Here is a 17461-nt window from a genome sequence, read left to right as displayed (position 1 = left end):
TTTTTTTTCCCTCAGAACACTATGCACAGTCTAAAATTGTCCTTGGTTACTTGAAAGCTTAACGGAGTTGCACCAGGCAGTTAAAAGCAGAATCTGGCTGCCTGCAAACTGCAGTGCTGTCCCTTGGGATGAAAGGTGCTTGAGAAATGGAAGTTCTGACAATCACCTCCCAGAATCCCATCTCGGTGTGTCATGGGGTGGTGCTCAAAGTCACACACATGCAGAGACGGAAAGAAAGGGCCCCTGGAGGGGAGTTTTCATGAGGGCCCAGCACTGACCCACTCATCCTCTAGTTACAGATGGAGGGAGGAATGGGATCAGAAAAACAGAGCTGTTTTGAAGTTCAGGTGATGAAAAGTGGTAGGCTGCCTTTCAAAGACAGGATTATGGGCTAGTGCTGCTTTAGTAGTTGGTGGGGGAAGAGCTTAAGGCCACAGCATTGCTGATTTATCAACACAGCCAACACTGTGCATGGTATTTGAGTCGCTTCTAAATCCAGCCGCTGGCAATGAAAAGCACATTTAATCCATGTGTTAGATTGTTTGAAGAGGTATCTGTTTCCTGGTCTCTCCCCATGGTTGTGATTGCTGAAATTGAAAATGAGGTGAGAGAGGAGATTTTAACCGTTTCACAAACACTTCTCCTTTTGAGAGGGTCACGTCTCCAGTGGCATCTTTGACACCTGAGAGACTGCAAAATGAAATGCTCTCCCCCTTCCTGCTCCCTGCAGTGAGAAGCCCTGCTGCCTATCCTGTGGCTAAGGAGCAAAAATCAAAGACAGGATTTGTATTTCTACAGTTCATTGTTTTGAACTGGTTTGGGGTTTGTTTTCATTTGTTCTCTTTGATTTCTTTTTTGTTTGTCTTGTTTTGCTTTGTATTTTTGTTTTGTTGTTCTGGTGTTGTTGTTTTTTTTGTTTGTTTGTTTGTTTTTCTTGAGATGAGATTAATGCTCTGCATTAGGAGTTCCAGGATTCATTTACACTGTTGGCTCTGATCCCCACCACCATACAATAAAATACTGAAATACATCCTTTACTAAAGTAATTTTCCTTGGTCTTTTTCTTCAGTTCTCTAGCATGAAAGGGTATTATTGTTTATCTAGTTGTCCCAATGGTTAATTCCTCTATTTGATACTCTTACACTCTATCAGCAAGCATGGCTGTGGGAAGTTACAAACCGAAGTGCAAAGAATGTCAGTGTGAGAACAGAGGACAGTCTTCAGATCAGGTCTGAGTTGCATCCATAGAGCTGCACCTGGAATAAGAGGAGGGCAATTAGACAGGAAACTTAAGCTATGTTTGCAGCTCTGATACACACAGAGCAAATAAGTAAGAATTAAAGAGCATCAGTAAGTGGATGGAGAGAGAGTGGGGTGAAAAGGGATGGAAGCTGCTCAAGAATGAGAATGAAGTACATTGGTAAAACATAGGATGTTACAGGTCAGTATGGATGTATTGGATGAAACTTCAGGGCTCTGGGTTGAAATAGCAGGCAAGTGTCAGGTCACAACAGCTATGTGCTGTGCTACCCGGGAGCCCCAGCTACGGAACAAGTCACACTGCTGTAGGATGAGTTGATGCTCAACAGGCAGAGTTGCCTGTGGACTGCTGATCAATCTGCCCTGGTGCTGCATAGCTCCCCTCAGTCATATGAACACCAATTCATCTACAATAAGCAGCATGGAATGAGAGTGTGAACAGAATTCAAGAGAAAGCAAGTGAAGTTAGAAATGAGACGTAGAAGAGGGTTTTTGCTGGCAAGGCAGGCATCACTCAGGTGAAGAGTTGGTCTCTGTGGTTCCCTGGAACAAAGCCTAGGTGTTGTTCCATTGATGCCTGCCACCAGCTCAGTCAGCAGTGGTGGTACTGATAATCCAGTGACCTCAAAGGCTTGTGGCTGATTCTCAGCTGGACTGACTATGCTGACAAAATCTCCTGTTATTTTGAATATTCAAATATTAAAATATTCAATTCCTTTGAAATTGTATGCCTTTCCAGACTGATGTTTTTCCTTTTGAATTCTTGAACTGCTGTTGTTGCCATCTCAATGGCTCTATCTGTAATTTTCACCCTTCCAGTTTCTTTATGTATTTTCTCCTAGATCTTATTAAGCAGTTTGATTCAGTTACACAGTTGTGCCTGGATTACTGGTAAACAGGCAGTTAAATCCATGGATTGTGAGTCAAAGGGAAGCTTACAGCAGGGGTTAGAGTAGCCCATTAATTTAAAAGTGACAGAATTTTGGAGCTCGCTCAGCACATTGTTTGGAGGGGGATCTCATCTCAGTTGTAACAGGGCACTCAAGAAACAGCACCCTAACTTAAGTTGTTGGTACTGTTTCTTTTTCGGGCTTTCTGGTTAGGAATATTATGGATCAGGCAAGTTAGCACTTCTCCAGCCTTAAAGTTGGGTGATTTTGTGGGAAGCGAAGCTAGGTGAAGCATTTGGCTTCAGAATCATTATTTTCAGATGAACCTAGTTCAGTAACTGAATTCACTTCTGTACTGGAGCTGTCTGATGGTCCTCACAAGCTGGGCTGTTAGAACATCTCACAGCAGAGCCTTTGCTTAATGTGGCACTGCCTCACTCTTTGTCTTCTCACTGGCAGCATCGCTGCTGGGCTGCAGGGAGCACAAGCCAACCATGGGAAACAAGTAACTCCCTTGATCATAGAAATGGACCTGCTGGGGTACATCTGAGTTGCATGTGCAGGAAGTGGTGAAGAAGCAAAGCTCATGCTGTGACTTCCCGTGCCACATGTGCTCTGTTGATGAAAAGCAGGCTTTGGTTTGCAGGCTGTCTGGTACATTTCAGGCTCCTGGGTTATGAACACAGAGGAAGGGTAAGTTCATGCCTCAAATTTGTCAGTGCTACAGTTTCACACCCTGTCAGCTTCAAAACAGAGGCTACAGTCTTTCTGCAAACAGTTTTTCCTAGCTGTTAGTTGTGGTTACCCATGCAAAGCCATCACAGAGAAAAGCCTCTTTCAACCTTCAGAACTGTGGCCCCTGTCCAAGAAAAAAAATATACTTATTGCAAGCTCTTCATTTAGTCCACAATTTGTCTCCCTCTTGAGATAAGGAGTAAGTGATTGCAGAGGGGAAATACGTTCCTCTATTGCATGACAGAATCATTTGCTTAACTGGGAATTGTGTCAGAGTGGTCCTTGGTCTACACAAAAGAAGGCTTTTTTGCTACCAGGATGGTATTTGGGCGACGTGTGCAGACTTTTCCATGAAATTGCTGCAAAGAAAGAGATCTGTTGGAGTGAGATCTGTTGGAGGATTGTTCAAATTTCTTGGGTTTTAGCTTCCTGGCCACGTCATCTCTTCTGCCTGCTAATGTCCTTCAGTATCTAGAAAATAACTAATGGTAGGTGCCTGCTCACCTAAGTGCAAATCACAGCACTGCTTAAAAGCTTTCTGCAGGCTAGACTTGGCAGTCTTGGCTTTATAGATACTGACCTGCATACACTTCTTTCAGCTCTGCTGTGCCACCAACACACAGTATGGAAGCCATCGCCAAGTTTGATTTCACAGCTTCTGGAGAGGACGAGCTGAGTTTCCATGCTGGAGATATCCTGAAGGTAAGTGCAGCTCTAAGAACAACTAAAGGTCAGTGCTGATATTCTGCCAAGGCTTTCTACCTTGACAAATCATATGAATGCTAATGTCTATAAACTAGAACAGAAACGTACGACACTAGAATCCCACAGGGCTACAGGTCAACTAGAAACCCCCATGTCATTTGAGTCTGGATCCACTCTATTTGACTTCAGGTCTCTAAACTATGCATGTAGTTGTCCTGCACTCTTCTAGAAGTCAGCGGGAAAGTGTAATGATCTTAGCAGTGGAAGAGATCCAGCTCTTTGTTTTTCAAGATCCTGTCTGTTTTCATCAACTATGTAGGTAGTCTAGAGTGACTGTGTTTAGGATGACTATGTCCAAAAGCAAGCAGTATGAATGTGATCAGAGAGGTTGCTGTATTCCTCTTTTCCAACTCTTAAACTGTTAAAGACAGTTAACGTGCACTGTAGAACTTATATCTAACTTTTCACTGTAAGTAATTACTGTTAGTTGCCGCAGGGGTTTTAGGCAGTTGCAAATGGAAGAGGAAATGTCCATGAAACAGTCTGTTACACACATAATGGAAAAGCTTAAAAGGTCCTCAGCTGGTAATGTTATATCTACTCCTGCAGGAACTGAGCAGTGGAAGAATGGCAAACTGTCAGAAGTAAAGTTATCATAAGAAATACAGGGCATGTGAGAGTCTCCTGAATGTTGATGTGCATGTTACAGTAGAACGATTTGTTAACCCTACTGAAGTCCTATAGATGAAGCCACACTCTACTCCACCCTAATTATTTCAACCCACAACATAGCTGTTCTGCTTCAGTTGAAAGCGACTGAGAAAAACACTTCTCTAAGACCTTAACTCCTCCACTAGCCAAAGGGATGCTGCAAAACAAATATAAAACCTTGTTCTACCAAAAAGCCTTCAGTACCTCCCTGTATAGTCCCAGCTGTTCCATTTAATGACCAGATACTATGTCTCAGCCCTGTCTCTTCCAGCACCACCATTTTTTTATCACCCTTTTAATCCTTGAAGTTTAGATAAAGTAGATGGCATACAGAATTAATTAAGGTCACAGATTTATTTTTTTCCCACAGTTCTATGTGAAGGACTGATGAATGCTCCCATTCCTAATTCTTCCTTAACTTCAGAGTAGTTCCTACATCCCTACCATCCCTTGATTGTTACCTGGTACCTGCTTCCTCGGGAGACTGTGGTTTCATTAAAGCCCTGGCTGTGGTGATGGTGTTGGCCAGGTCACTTTTCCTTCTGTTACTTAATTTCCCTTCCTGTACAATTATTAGAAACTAGAGCTTCCTTTCAAATTACATCAGAAGCTGCTGATGAAAAGAGTCAAATACATGAGTATTAATATTAGTAGTCACTGAGATTTCACTATCAGAAGTCAGGGTGCCTCTTGCTTTAAGGTCCTTGGGGTGCACAAACTCACACTGCTCAAGACACAGTAGTAGTAAAATAACCTGAGTAGAGTCTCTCCATCTGGCAAAAGCACACATATATTCATATCCCATCCCGAGCCCCCTTCTGCTGCCTGCACAACCTGCTGGCTGTCTTCTCTGATTTACAAAGAAGATAAAATGAATAGTATTGATGCAGAGACTAGAAAACAGGAAACAGGAGGCCCTCAACCACCAGTGACAGGAGGAAATCCACCCCTCTCACTCACACACACATCCCACATCCTTCTCTGAGAGGGTGACACACAGAAACCTGACAGTCGTGCACTAAGGACTTTGCTGCCAAGAGGACTTGAGCAGGCCATGGTGTATGGCCGGTATCCCCTTCAGTTGGTCACAGCAGCAAAATGGAACTTTAGTCCTGCACCCAGGAGTGCGGGAAGCAGTAACTGCACAAGAAGGGATCTCTACAGCTTTCTATTCCCAACCTTTCTTTATCAAAGTGCATAGAAAAAGCCTATGTGGCAGGCAAGGCAATGGAGGATCAGCCCAGAGACAGCAGCATCCTGTTGCCAGCACCAAGCAGTTAGAATGTGTGTTAGGTTCCCAGAAACATGGGATTGGTTTATTGAACAAGTATTATTATTGTTAAACAATAGATTTCAAATGAGGTCTTTTCCACTTGCTTTTTCCTTTCAAAATTGTCAGGACACAACCTCTCAGGCTCCCCTCCAAAACCAGAGTGAGCTGAAACATATTCTACTTTATAAAAAGGATTTATTTCCCATAAACTGGAATGTCAAACAGAACACCAAACACCGCAGTGTTTGCAGGAAAACCACAAACTTGTTGTATCCCTGTCTTCTTCCTGCTGGCTGAGGTCTGTGCCAGAGACCACCCGCCAGGGAGCAGTGAATTTGGGCAGTCCATGGTCAACAGTTCCCTCCCAATGGACCGTTTTGGTCAGCATTAAAGTGAACACTCTTGAAGCTGCTCTGTGTGTATTGTAGGCTGGCTTCCTGATGCCCTAAATATTGGAAGTGTAAAAGTTGTTTTACAGTACTTTTTGCCTCCTTTTATCTGCCCTGGCAAATCTCATGGCCTCTGAAAATTTAGCCCACTAAATTGCCCAGAACAGTGGTGGATGTGCCATCCCTGGAGTTGTTGAAGGTCAAGCTGAATGGGGTTCTGAACTAATCAGTTGTAGGTGTCCCTGTTCATTGCAGGGGAGTTGGACTGAATGGTCTTTAAGGATTCATTTGAATTCAAACTATTCTATGAAATACTCTTTCAAAATGACATGTTGAGAGTATAGGATGATTTCTGTGCAGCCATAACACATGTACACATACGTGTCAGCACAGTTTTCACAGATTTTTTTCCCTGTGAAACTGAGATGATCCAGTACTATTAAAAGTAGCATAGAGAACTCCTTAAACCCCCATTAAGTCTTTCCGAGCTGATTTCCTTCATCTCACAGACACCAGAGATATGCAGACTGCATCCCCTGCCACCTGGAGAGGCATTCAGATGAAGGGATAAAATTAACAAGCAATCAGTCTAATTCCATTTGGTCTTCTTCACTGTTTTGTTTGCACTGAAATAGCCATCAGCCACTAATTCTACTTTATGGTGGGTAAGAAGTAAAGCATATTCTCTTTCATTTTTACACTAAGTTCTGTTTTTCAATCAGTGTCTTAGGGAGTTTTGCCTTTTTCAGGAGAAATTTCAGTGTTTTTTCAATCTGTCTCTCCATTGCAGGTTTTGAGCTCCCAGGAAGAGTGGTACAAAGCTGAACTCCGAAGCCAAGAGGGATATGTTCCTAAGAATTTCATCGATTTTCACGTTCCCCCGTAAGTGTCGTGGAAAATGCACACACCAGCATTGCACATTTCCAAAGGATAGTCAAGCATATGTGTGTGCGTGTGAGTGCAGATAGGCAAGCATGACAGAGGAAGCACTGGTTATAAACACACAAGCATGGAATCAGTGAGGTTGGAAAAGATCACGAAGATCCCCTCATCCAACCGTCAGCCCATCACAGTTCAAGGCTGACACGATGCCATGCACAGTTCTTCCAGCACACCTTCTTCCTACCCTGAAGCATCCTCTGTTTTTTCAGAACTGAACTGCCCTCTGTATCACTGTCGAGTGACTCCTTTGTTACTGATGCTGGTAGGGATGCCACTGGGACGTGGCAGGAGCTGCATGAAGCTCTACTTGGACAGAAGGAAAATAGTCACGATGTGAAGTCTTGGCAACAGAGACAGAGGCTGAGCACAAAAGGAAGAGCAAGAACTCTCTGTAAACGAACTATAAAAGCCTAATTCCCTCCTCCCGACTCATTTCCCCGCCCTGCCATCCGCATTCCCTCCCCCTGCGATGTGTGCGAGCTCCTCTCGGTACACTAGAGGTCAGTGCGACGCCGCACGAACTGCGACAGCTGGTGTTGCTCATGGATTGACAGAGATGATAGACCAGACATGCCACTCTGCTCCCACACACATGCAGACGCGAACACACATCCCTCTCCACGCTCCGTGTCTGCACACCCAAACACAGATCTGTCAGAGGGCAGGCGTACCTCACGTCTCTCTCTCCACTGCGAAGATGGCACTTTCAGAAAGGACTGAGAGGTGTTGAAATGCTTGCTAAGCATGCTGTCCAGCCCTGTGCCATGAAAATGACAATAGATGGCAGTTTTATAGACTTTGTTTCATTTCCATTGGCAGAAATCCTCCCTGAAGCCACTCTTAGGAACCATGTGGATGTGGCACTGCAGGACATGGTTATGGGCACGCTTTGGGTGGGCTACAATTAGACTAGATAATCTTAAAGGTCTTTTCCAGCCTTCGTGATTCCAGGATTCTCTTCCATGATTCTAATTGCCCTCTTTCAAAAGAGCACTACAGCGTTTCAGAAGAAATAGGCAGAGCATGTACCAAGCCTGGTTCTGCTGGCTTTGACACACTGGTGCCCTGAACAGGAAAACCGCATTTTGCTGGATTTTGAGCCCTACACATAAGCACCACTGTCCCCTTTGGAGCTGGCACTGTTGGCCTGTTTGGACTGGATGTGAGCCTGCCTGCTCAGCTGAGCTGAAGAACTTCGCTCTGCAAAGTTGGGCTGATGCGTTGAGGCCTCAAGGGGACAGAATCTCCCAGTGTATCGTTCTTGCTCACTCTTATGCTGGGCTGTGGCATCACATGGGGAAATGAGCAGCTTCTTATTTTCACACACATTTTCCTCATGGTGTTTTATCTGAGTGAGAAGAGCTGTGAAGAAACATTTCCACTTAGATACTTCCCTAAAAGCAGCGGACCTCTACTTTGAAGCAGCTCAGGGCACGTGCTAGAAACAGACGTAGGGCAGAAAGTAGTTTCTTCTTTTTGATGGGCCATTTTTTCCACCTGTGTGTTGTCAATAATCATTAGGAGTTCATATTAGTGCTGATTAAATTCTGATTTCCCACTGACTGTTGATGATACATAGGTAAACTGCAGTGGTGGTAAGAAGAGTAAGAAAACTCAGAAGATGAAGTCATAGACCTTACAAAACTATTCCTCCTTGATTTTAATGCAAAACAGATAATGGAATGGCAGATTATATATCTTATTACCTGCAAACACATAGAAGTATACACAGTGTTTTTTCTCTCTACTTAATAATGCTCCCACTGAGCATTATTTTACAATTTTATGGTGACTTTTCTCATTATTTGTCCAGCACCTTATATTACTGGCTAAATTTACATGAGTGTAGTTATGAATTCTGTGTTTCTGAGATTTTGTGGCGTTATAACTCTTGCAGAAGCTAATTTATTAGCACTGAACCTTTCATGCCTTGCTTCTGTTAAAAACTGATGTTTGTTCCTCACAATATATCCATCGCAGTCCAGTGATTTTCAATCAGTTTATCCAGAGCAATTTGATGTATGTCTGAGAATTGTGTGTGTGTGTATATATATATGTACCTTTGTAATTTAAAATTTCTTTGAGTAACACCTTACTGTACTGTGCCTGTAATTAAGCTTCTGGCTGAGTGTTGCTTAGCAGGCCGAAGCTTACATTGGCCTCTTTGCATCTAAGTGCTTTTGGTACTCAAAGCAAATGGTCCACACCCATCAAGACCCTGTACCTTAGCATGTCTGTGGGATTCTCTGATTCCTTTGTTTTGTCTTTGCACCATCCTGTTTACTCACATTCTCCTTACCCTCAACTTTTCTGTTTCTTATCTTCATTCGTACCTTAATTCACGTTTCCATGACTTTTCCCATTTGACAGCTGGTTTGATGAGAAGATATCCCGCCACGAAGCTGAGAGCATCCTCATGACCAAAGGAGTTGGTTCTTTCATTGTCCGAGCCAGTCAGAACTCTCACGGTGACTTCTCCATCTCTGTCAGGTATCTGCTTCTCAAAGCATTTTTCTGTCTTTTTCTGGTTAATGATCTCCCTAGCTCCTTTTTGACAGGAATCCTAATGGGACCTTGCCTCTCAAGAATGCCGCCAGTCAGGCAGTGCCTCGGTGTCACATGAATGGGAATGAATTAGGCACCCAATTCCCAGATGTTTCAGTCTCCTTTCAGATGACACAGTGAATGTCCCATTCCAAAGCTGTGTTCCCCGGAGACCTGCTTCTGTCAAAGAGCTGCAGCAAAGCAGAGTGGTACATGGGACATCTTCCACATGTGCCTTCCATTTGTTTTATTTGCCTGACAGCTTCAATTACTATATCCAAGAATTCCATACTACCCATTAAGACAAGACTATTACATTATTAACTTATTTCCTACTGGTCAATTGGATTGGAATGGCTTTTAGTTGCTAGCTGCCCAACTGCTTTACATCTGCTTATTGTACCTCAGCCCTTCTCACCGCTTCAGAGCAGAGCTGTTAAATGCTGGTCAGTTTCCAGATTTTCAGTTAATCAATATTCAGTCAATAATCAGTTATAAACTAAAGTACTGACTAGCACTGTCTTTTCCAAGCATTGTGGACTTTCTGTCTCAAGGAATTCAAAAATTATCTAGGAGGAATGCAGGAAAACGTGTCGCCAGGAACACTTACTCCACTGTGGACCTCTCTGTGTCCTGGTTCAAGAGACTATGGGCAATGAGCTGAGTGCAGGCAGGCACTTTCTCTGGCCTGAAGGTCAATCAGTTGCAGCAGAGCTCAGACCCATACGGCTAAATACTCTTCACCTCACAGGACAGAAGAGTTGTATTCAAGAAGTTCTGGGAATTGTTCCTGGTCCATGTTGTTACTCTAACCACCACCCAGCACTGTTTGGAAAAGAGCTTTCTAGCTTAGTCCAAAGCTATGTAATAACACTACAAGATAGCACTCCAGTCCCTGTCTGGTCCCTGTCTGGATTATGTGTGTAGATGTAGCCTCCGAGACCAATGCCTTGAGTTCTTGGAGTTGCACAAAGGAAGTAAGTACCAAGACCAGATCACCAGGACACATCTGTTGCAGAAAGGAATTGCCCAAATCAGTTAAGAGATAAAGGAAGGACAGATGCATGGGGCATCAGGAGGTGAGACTATTAATTTTGGCTTGTAACAGCAACTAATAGTTTTTTGTTTTCTTTGTTTATGGTGACCAGTTGTCATGATATTATGTTAGATATTGTGCAATTATAAAATACAGTGAATGACTATGTGACTATGTCTTCATGTAGTGGTGATGCTCATGGTGCAGAAGGATATAATACATCTCATAGTCAGCTCAGTCTGGTGTTAACATGGGCCTGAAGATACCAGGGAGTAGACTACAACTGCACATCTGAGTCTCATACCAAGAACATAGTAGAGCGCTATTGGATATTTTGGGCCCTGAAAACCTTTCCCTCAGAGGATAGGCTTTTAAGCCCTATGCCATGCTTTGTGACTGAAGAGCCCTTCAGCATTCTGTTTGCCAGTTGATGTGTCTTTTGAAATACAAAACCATCTCTAGGTCCAATGCACACAAGAGTTGTTGTTGCTTTACTTTCCAGAAGTCTCAATTTGACGAAGTGGCAGAAAGAACTGTTCTGATTCCCTTCTTTTTCAAGGAAGATGACAGGGCAGTCCAGTTGATCTCTCACTTTCTAAATTGGATTCAGGCATGAAGATGATGTACAACACTTCAAAGTGATGAGGGATTCAAAGGGAAACTATTACTTGTGGACAGAGAAATTCTACTCACTGAACAAGCTGGTAGACTACTACAAGACAAGTACCATCTCCAGGCAGAAGCAGATCCTCCTGAGAGATGACAGCCGAGAAGAGAAGGTAAACACAAACTACCCTCAGGAGTTCCTGAGTAATAAACCCTTCTACTGAAGGAATTCAATCCTTGCTGAAAGGGTGGGGGAGGGTCTATCCTTGGAAACTTGACCACAACATTGGGTCCTGCAACACAGATTTTCAGTTGAATCAGTAGTGCATGTGGTTATATAATTGAGTGGAATTTTCAGATTTTGCTTTGGATATCAACAGAAAGGGCTGCAAATCTACATAGAGGAGTTCTGCTAAAGTTGTTCTGAGGCTCTGGAGATGAAATTTTGAGATGTCTTGCACAACCAAGGGAGGCAACTTCTACCACGTGAAATGTCTAGCTTTTTCATAAGGTTTCATACAAAGTTTACTGTTAAGTTGTGTCTGAGAAGAATTAAAATCTGGTGTCCTATTGTCCTTGAATACATTCAGATTGCAGCAGTTATTACAGTGCAAAGTTTGTTCAGAAGAATCATCTATCTTCTGTTACTCAGTGAACTCAATAAATAGTATGGAGGAACCCTGAAACAGTGGCTAGGAGGGGCTGAAAAGCACTGCTGAGGAGAGCACAGCAGATGTGGGAACAAGGTATGTACTCAGAGAAGATGTAGTAGATGTTTGAGAAAGCAGGGAAATCCCAGCCCAATGAATGCCTGGTTTTGTGCCAGGAGGACAAGCAAATGCCATAGCAGCGGTTGCTATGCATTGCACACACAATACTGGGAGTGATCATGCCTGGTCACTGCAACAACCAAGGTTCAGCCCTACTGGGAAACGGATTCGGGTGTTAAATTACTAGGATGTACAGGCAGAGGTGAGCAGGAAGTGCAGACTTGCTCACTGCAGCAGTTAAGTTTTATAGGCTGCACACGGGTCATTCTTGCTGGCTGCAAAAAAAGAGAAGATTTATATTTCGGTCTGAAGAGGGGACTTTGGTTGTTGTTTCCCTTTAGTTCACTTATTCAGCACTTTAAAAATGCATTAGTAGGATATAAAATAGAGGCTCTGGGACCTGTGAGACAGAGATCAGAGCAAAGAATAGTCTAAGGAAGGAGAAAGGAAAACTGTATACAAGATTACCAGTAAAACAACCTGTTTGGGCTGACTCTGAGCAGGAAGGGAAAGAGAACAACATTTGCTCGGAGATGTAGACAGGCAAATAAAGAACAGGAGTCAAGTTTGCTTTGGCAAACGCTCTGTGCATTTGTTATGGTGATGGGCTCAGCAGGGTATGTTTAGCACTCATCACAGTGGGGCTTCATTTCACAGAATTTCTAGCTGCTACAGCCATATGATAAAATGATAGTAATATATGGATTTCAGTGCAGAGACAAATGAAGTCTGAGGGCATTCTTTCTAAAAAGAGTTTGCTTCCTGTGCCAGACCTCACTTCAGTGATCACATTTTTAGCTCAGCATCACCCATTACTACCCACTTTTCAAATGGGGAACTGCTATGAGAAAGATCTATAAAACAGGAGTCTTGATTTCTCCTTCCATTGAGAGGAGCCTATCTTTGGAAGATCCTCCAACATAAAGGGTAGTGATAATAATCCATAGGTAATGATTGCTAAGCTTCAGTCAGGATTGTGTTGGGAAGCAAAACCTGATCTCACTTCTGTAATCTTTCTTCCCTCAGGAAAGGCGTGGTGGGAGCCTGGAAAGAACGAGCCGAGATGGACTCCATGTGGGTGGAGCAGCTGGAGAAGCTCATTCTTCTATGTCCAAGAGATATGTGGACCATCCTGTCCCTGTGTTGCACCAGCAACAGGTAAAGTACTTGGACAGTACTCTCAGACATATGGTTTGATTTCTGGGTGGTCCTTTGTGGAGCCAGGAGCTGGACTCAGTGATCCTTGTGGATCCCTTCCAACTCAGGATATTCTGTGATTCTACCAGGAAAGGGGGCACATGAAGCCTGGCCACATGAAACATCAGCCTTGATCGCTCAATAGCAAGTGAACAGTTACCTTATTAAAATCTGCCATCCTGAATCTGCTTTAGGAGGCAGAGTCAGTCAGTTGTTCCTATGGGAGTAGCAGCAATGATGGAGGGTATCAGCCTGGGGAGCTCTTCTGGACTGAAACAAATACATCAGCTTTATTTAGTTCTGTGACCCTCAGGACTGATTGACAAACAAACGGAAAGTAGAAAACAGTTCACCATGGCCCTTCCCACTGGGAACCTGGGAGTACTGGCTTCTATCCCAGAAAATGGAAAGCAAGGGGTAGTGCCATGTGAAGGTACAGAAAAACACTTCCCAGTTTTGCATACTGTTTCAGAAACTCCTCTCAAGTCTGAAAGACAAATGAAACCTCACTGCCTGATTCTTTTTTTTCTATGTGATGCTGCTGACAGTGACACAAAACACATCAGGAATAAGAAATGATTATGGTAATGCTGGGAGAATTTGGCTTCCTTCAAAACATTCTTCTTCATCTCCTCTCTATTCTGGGCCCTCTCTACTCTCTTGCATAGCATCGCACCCCTGAAGTGTGATGCCTCTTTGCTCCCTTTCTAGAACAGGAATGGAGAGGACAACAGCAGTATCTGGTGATGTCTTCAAGGTTCTTGATTAATTCTGGGGGAAATTGTTTTCACAAAAATCCAGTGCATAACATAACAGGAGCCTCTGTGAAGAAAATTAACTGTCCCAGCTAAAACCATAGCACGAGGGTTGGCTTACGTCTCCAGATAGAGACAATGTAGCATCAGCCCAGGAGAGGACTTGTCCTCTTAGAAGAAATCTAAAGCTGTTTTTCCCTTAAGGTATGAGAGCTCCTGTGTAATGTTGCCAGGGACAATCATGAAAGAGCTGTTCTCTCACCAGATAGCCTGTCAGAGGACCGCTGATGGAACAATATGGCCACTGATAAAGCTGAGGGCCTGCACTTGTTGGAGCGCAGTCCGTGTCTCAGTCACATTTGTTACAGAGCAGAAACACTTGGGAACAAGCACCCCTGTAGTAAATCTTGCAGCTGCAAAGCCAGATTGAGGTCACTCACCTCCAGGCAAGGACAGCTGAGGTGCAAATTATGTTCCAGTCTCAGATACATTCTATGCTGACAGAAGTGCTGACAAAGTAGGACCAAAGGAGCATTTAGAAGAGTAAGTCCAATTAAAAAAAAAAAAAAGCAAGAGCAAGATAGCTGTTTACAGCAAGCACAAGCTGTTGTTCTTCCTCCCCTGTGTTGATGCAAGCGATCAGATCCCGTGACACTGAAGCACTGCTGCAACCTGAACTAACATGATAACAGATTCTGTCACACTGTTATCATAAAAAACCCTCAGTGCACACACAGGCCTGAAGAGATGGAGGCACTCAGCACCTCTCTGTTGTGCAGACAAGAGAGAACTTGCTCCCTAGAAGATTTGTGTTGATAGGACTTCAGATGTGCAATAATTTGTCATCTCTTATTCGAATGTGATTTTGTCTCTTTCCTCTTTCGTTAATTAAGCTACTGGATTCTTAGACCTGTTCCATGCTCTGTACAGCATGGGGTGGCCCAAAGGAAAAGGGAAACAGTGAGACTGGGTCATAGTAACTCTAGATAGGCACGAGTCCCCTTGGCATGCTGGCTTTTCATCTGTGACTTAGAACAGACTTAGCTTTTCTCCAAAACTCCCAGAGTCAAAAAAAAAAAAAAAAGAAAAAGAAAAAGAAAAGAAAAGAAAAGAAAAAGAAAGAAAGACAAAGCCATTAAAGCATTCTCTCAGCAGTTGTGGAACACAGCTGAGGGCAGTCAACTTTCAACTTCTGTCGAGTAAAAACCAAACTAGAAGAGCCTAAGGTGACTGACCTCTTTCATGTGAGAAATTACTTCCAGGACTGCAGCACAAGGACTGTATTGGAAGCAGACATTTAAGATCATTTACAAGACAATTGGACCCTGATTCCTTGACCACCAACGACTCTTATATCCCCTCATTCATAATCCTCAGTATATTTGTGATATTACCCTTGCTGTTTTCCTTCTAGGATAGGTATGGAGGGAGCCTGGACAGGAAAGACGCACTGCATGGACTAAGGTATCATAGCCATGGAAGTGCAGCAGCTATGCAACGGAGACACACAGACCCACTGCACCAGCAGACACCGGTGGGTAAAGTACTTGCAAGGCTGCACCTACCCAACTTAACAGGTCCTTTAGTGATGGCCAAGCAGTTTGGACAGTGCCATCTGCACAGAGATTGCATGAGAAACAGTGTATTGAATGTTTTGGGACATATCTTAGAAGACATTTCTGAGTCTCAAGGTGCAATCGTGGCCACTTTAATCTCATTCTGTTGCATTCTGAAGGTAGGACTAGAGTGTTACATGAGTATAGTTTTAGGACTATACTCAAAATCATTCTTACTTAACATGCAGAATTACTAGAAGAAGGAATGTAGCAAAAAACTCAACACAGTAGGGATCTGGGGCATTGTGAGAAGGCCTGAGTTCACTGTAGAGTATGGATCAAGCATGCAATTCATTGTTTCCTGCTCACCTTTGTCTCCTTCCCAGCGAATACTATGGGTCCGTGCCTTGTATGACTTCGATGCTGTGGAGCATGATGAGCTGGGCTTCCGCAGTGGAGACATCGTAGAAGTCCTAGACAGCTCCAACCCCTCGTGGTGGAAAGGACGTCTGCGTGGGGAACTGGGTCTCTTCCCTGCCAACTATGTCACACCGGTGCTACTGTGAGGCTGCATTTGTGCCCCAGAGGTCCATATCAGAGCTGCTCTTCTGACATGACAGGGACAGAGAAGGAGTGCATCCTCCCTTGTCCCCAGGACATTTGGTGGTTTTGGTTTTGTCTTAATTTATTGGCAATTGATCTTCTGAGAAGTTGATGAGAAAGAACCCTCTGAAGGATTCTTTTTTTCCCCCCTGTTTTGTATGTTCATGACTAGGAGGGGAACAAGAATCCTGGACTGTTTATTGAAATCTTGCTGGATCCTCCATACCCCATCATTCTTTGGTTAAATATTGATAACTTCCTGCAGTTAGTTTTGTTCTGTGGAAATGCACCTCAGAGAAGTCAGGCTTCAGTATTTGGGTAGAACTAACCCCTTCCTTTGGATCTGGTTGCATTCACAGTACCTTCAGGCTCTGTTTCACCTTTCTTTCAGAGGCAGGACAAGTGCCCAGGTTAATTAAATGATGACTGGTTATCACATTAATCCTTTAGATGAGGATGAAAAGTCCTTAGGCTGAGGTGCGAGGAAACCATGACTTTTCTGAATAGTTTTTGTCTTGTACCTCCAGTACTTAGTTTGAGCTTAGGCTGTGTGGATACCAGGTGAAGGAACAAAATGCTGTAATTTTTTGTACAAACAACCCTGTGGTAAAAATATGGAAGGGTGAGAAGCTAATGTCAGTGCTTCTTCTGGCAGTCCTGATCTCCTGCACTTCCATCTTCACCCTACAGCAACAATTTGTCTCATTTTCAAGCTGCTTTCCAAAGTACCTATGCATCCTTGTAGATGTCCTGGTTGGAGCAGATCAAGCCCTTCAGCCAAATGAATATCCTCTGGATTGAATAACAGTGGGCAAGCCTTACTGGTTCCTTTCTAAAACTGAACTGGGGAGGGGCTGGGAAGAAAAGTTTTTCCTGGTTTGCTGCCAGAAGTTCTGTCCCTGAGAAGGTGGGGTGTTCTGGATCACTGAGCACACAGCTCTGACTTGCCAGTGGAATGTCTCATGCAAATCATTGAGCTGTTATTTTACAGTATGCAGAGAATAAAGTTGTGGCCATAGTCTGTTCTCTGTTCCAGTTTCTTATGGATGAAATAAGGTAAATGAATAGGATTTCAAATAATGGCTGAGTGAATGCCAAGATGTGATACAAATATACTGCAAATTAATATTAAAAAACATCCCATCCATGAGAAAGAGACACTGCTGCACAACCACTGCTCACATAAGTTTATATTAAACAAGCTGCCTGATTTTTTCACAACATGTGGGACTGCAGTAGTCAGCAAGGAAGTGGTGATTTATCATTCTTGGGAAAGAAAGAAAAGGCAAGAGAAAAACTCTAAAACCAAATCAGACTTGGCAAGAAAAATTTTCTTATCTTTTGTTAGTCCCAATGGGAGAAAAAAAATCCAGGAAACAGGTTTCTGGTGTGGCCCAATTCAATGTTGCCGGCCTAAATTGAGCTGCCAGCTATACAGGGTATTAACAGAAAGGACCTATTGTCAAGGGTTTGAGAGAGCTCCACCAAA

At 43.4% G+C, this 17461-nt stretch overlaps 1 protein-coding gene across 3 annotated transcripts in view; it reads left to right on the top strand.

Moving 5' to 3' along the window:
- The window catches only part of GRAP2 (GRB2 related adaptor protein 2), a 39805-nt gene extending 22815 nt beyond the window's left edge, over positions 1-16990 (top strand). For 2 of the 3 annotated variants that reach the window (XM_065742982.1, XM_065742983.1), the window contains exons 2-8: positions 3485-3587; positions 6754-6845; positions 9276-9395; positions 11096-11264; positions 12888-13019; positions 15228-15347; positions 15756-16990. In XM_065742982.1, the coding sequence (XP_065599054.1) occupies positions 3510-3587; positions 6754-6845; positions 9276-9395; positions 11096-11264; positions 12888-13019; positions 15228-15347; positions 15756-15935 (891 nt within the window). In that variant the 5' untranslated portion in view covers positions 3485-3509 and the 3' untranslated portion in view covers positions 15936-16990. Of the gene's footprint in view, positions 1-2679; positions 2844-3484; positions 3588-6753; positions 6846-9275; positions 9396-11095; positions 11265-12887; positions 13020-15227; positions 15348-15755 lie in introns of those variants that run through there. The other variant, XM_065742981.1, reaches the window with a different exon arrangement.
- Positions 16991-17461: the final 471 nt, after the last annotated feature.

The sequence above is a fragment of the Cyrtonyx montezumae genome, unplaced genomic scaffold, assembly GCF_038088225.1.
Source record: "Cyrtonyx montezumae isolate F1298 unplaced genomic scaffold, pur_monq_1.0 scaffold_3, whole genome shotgun sequence".
Classification (NCBI taxonomy): Eukaryota; Metazoa; Chordata; class Aves; order Galliformes; family Odontophoridae; genus Cyrtonyx; species Cyrtonyx montezumae.
This window is presented reverse-complemented; position numbering and strand designations above follow the sequence as displayed.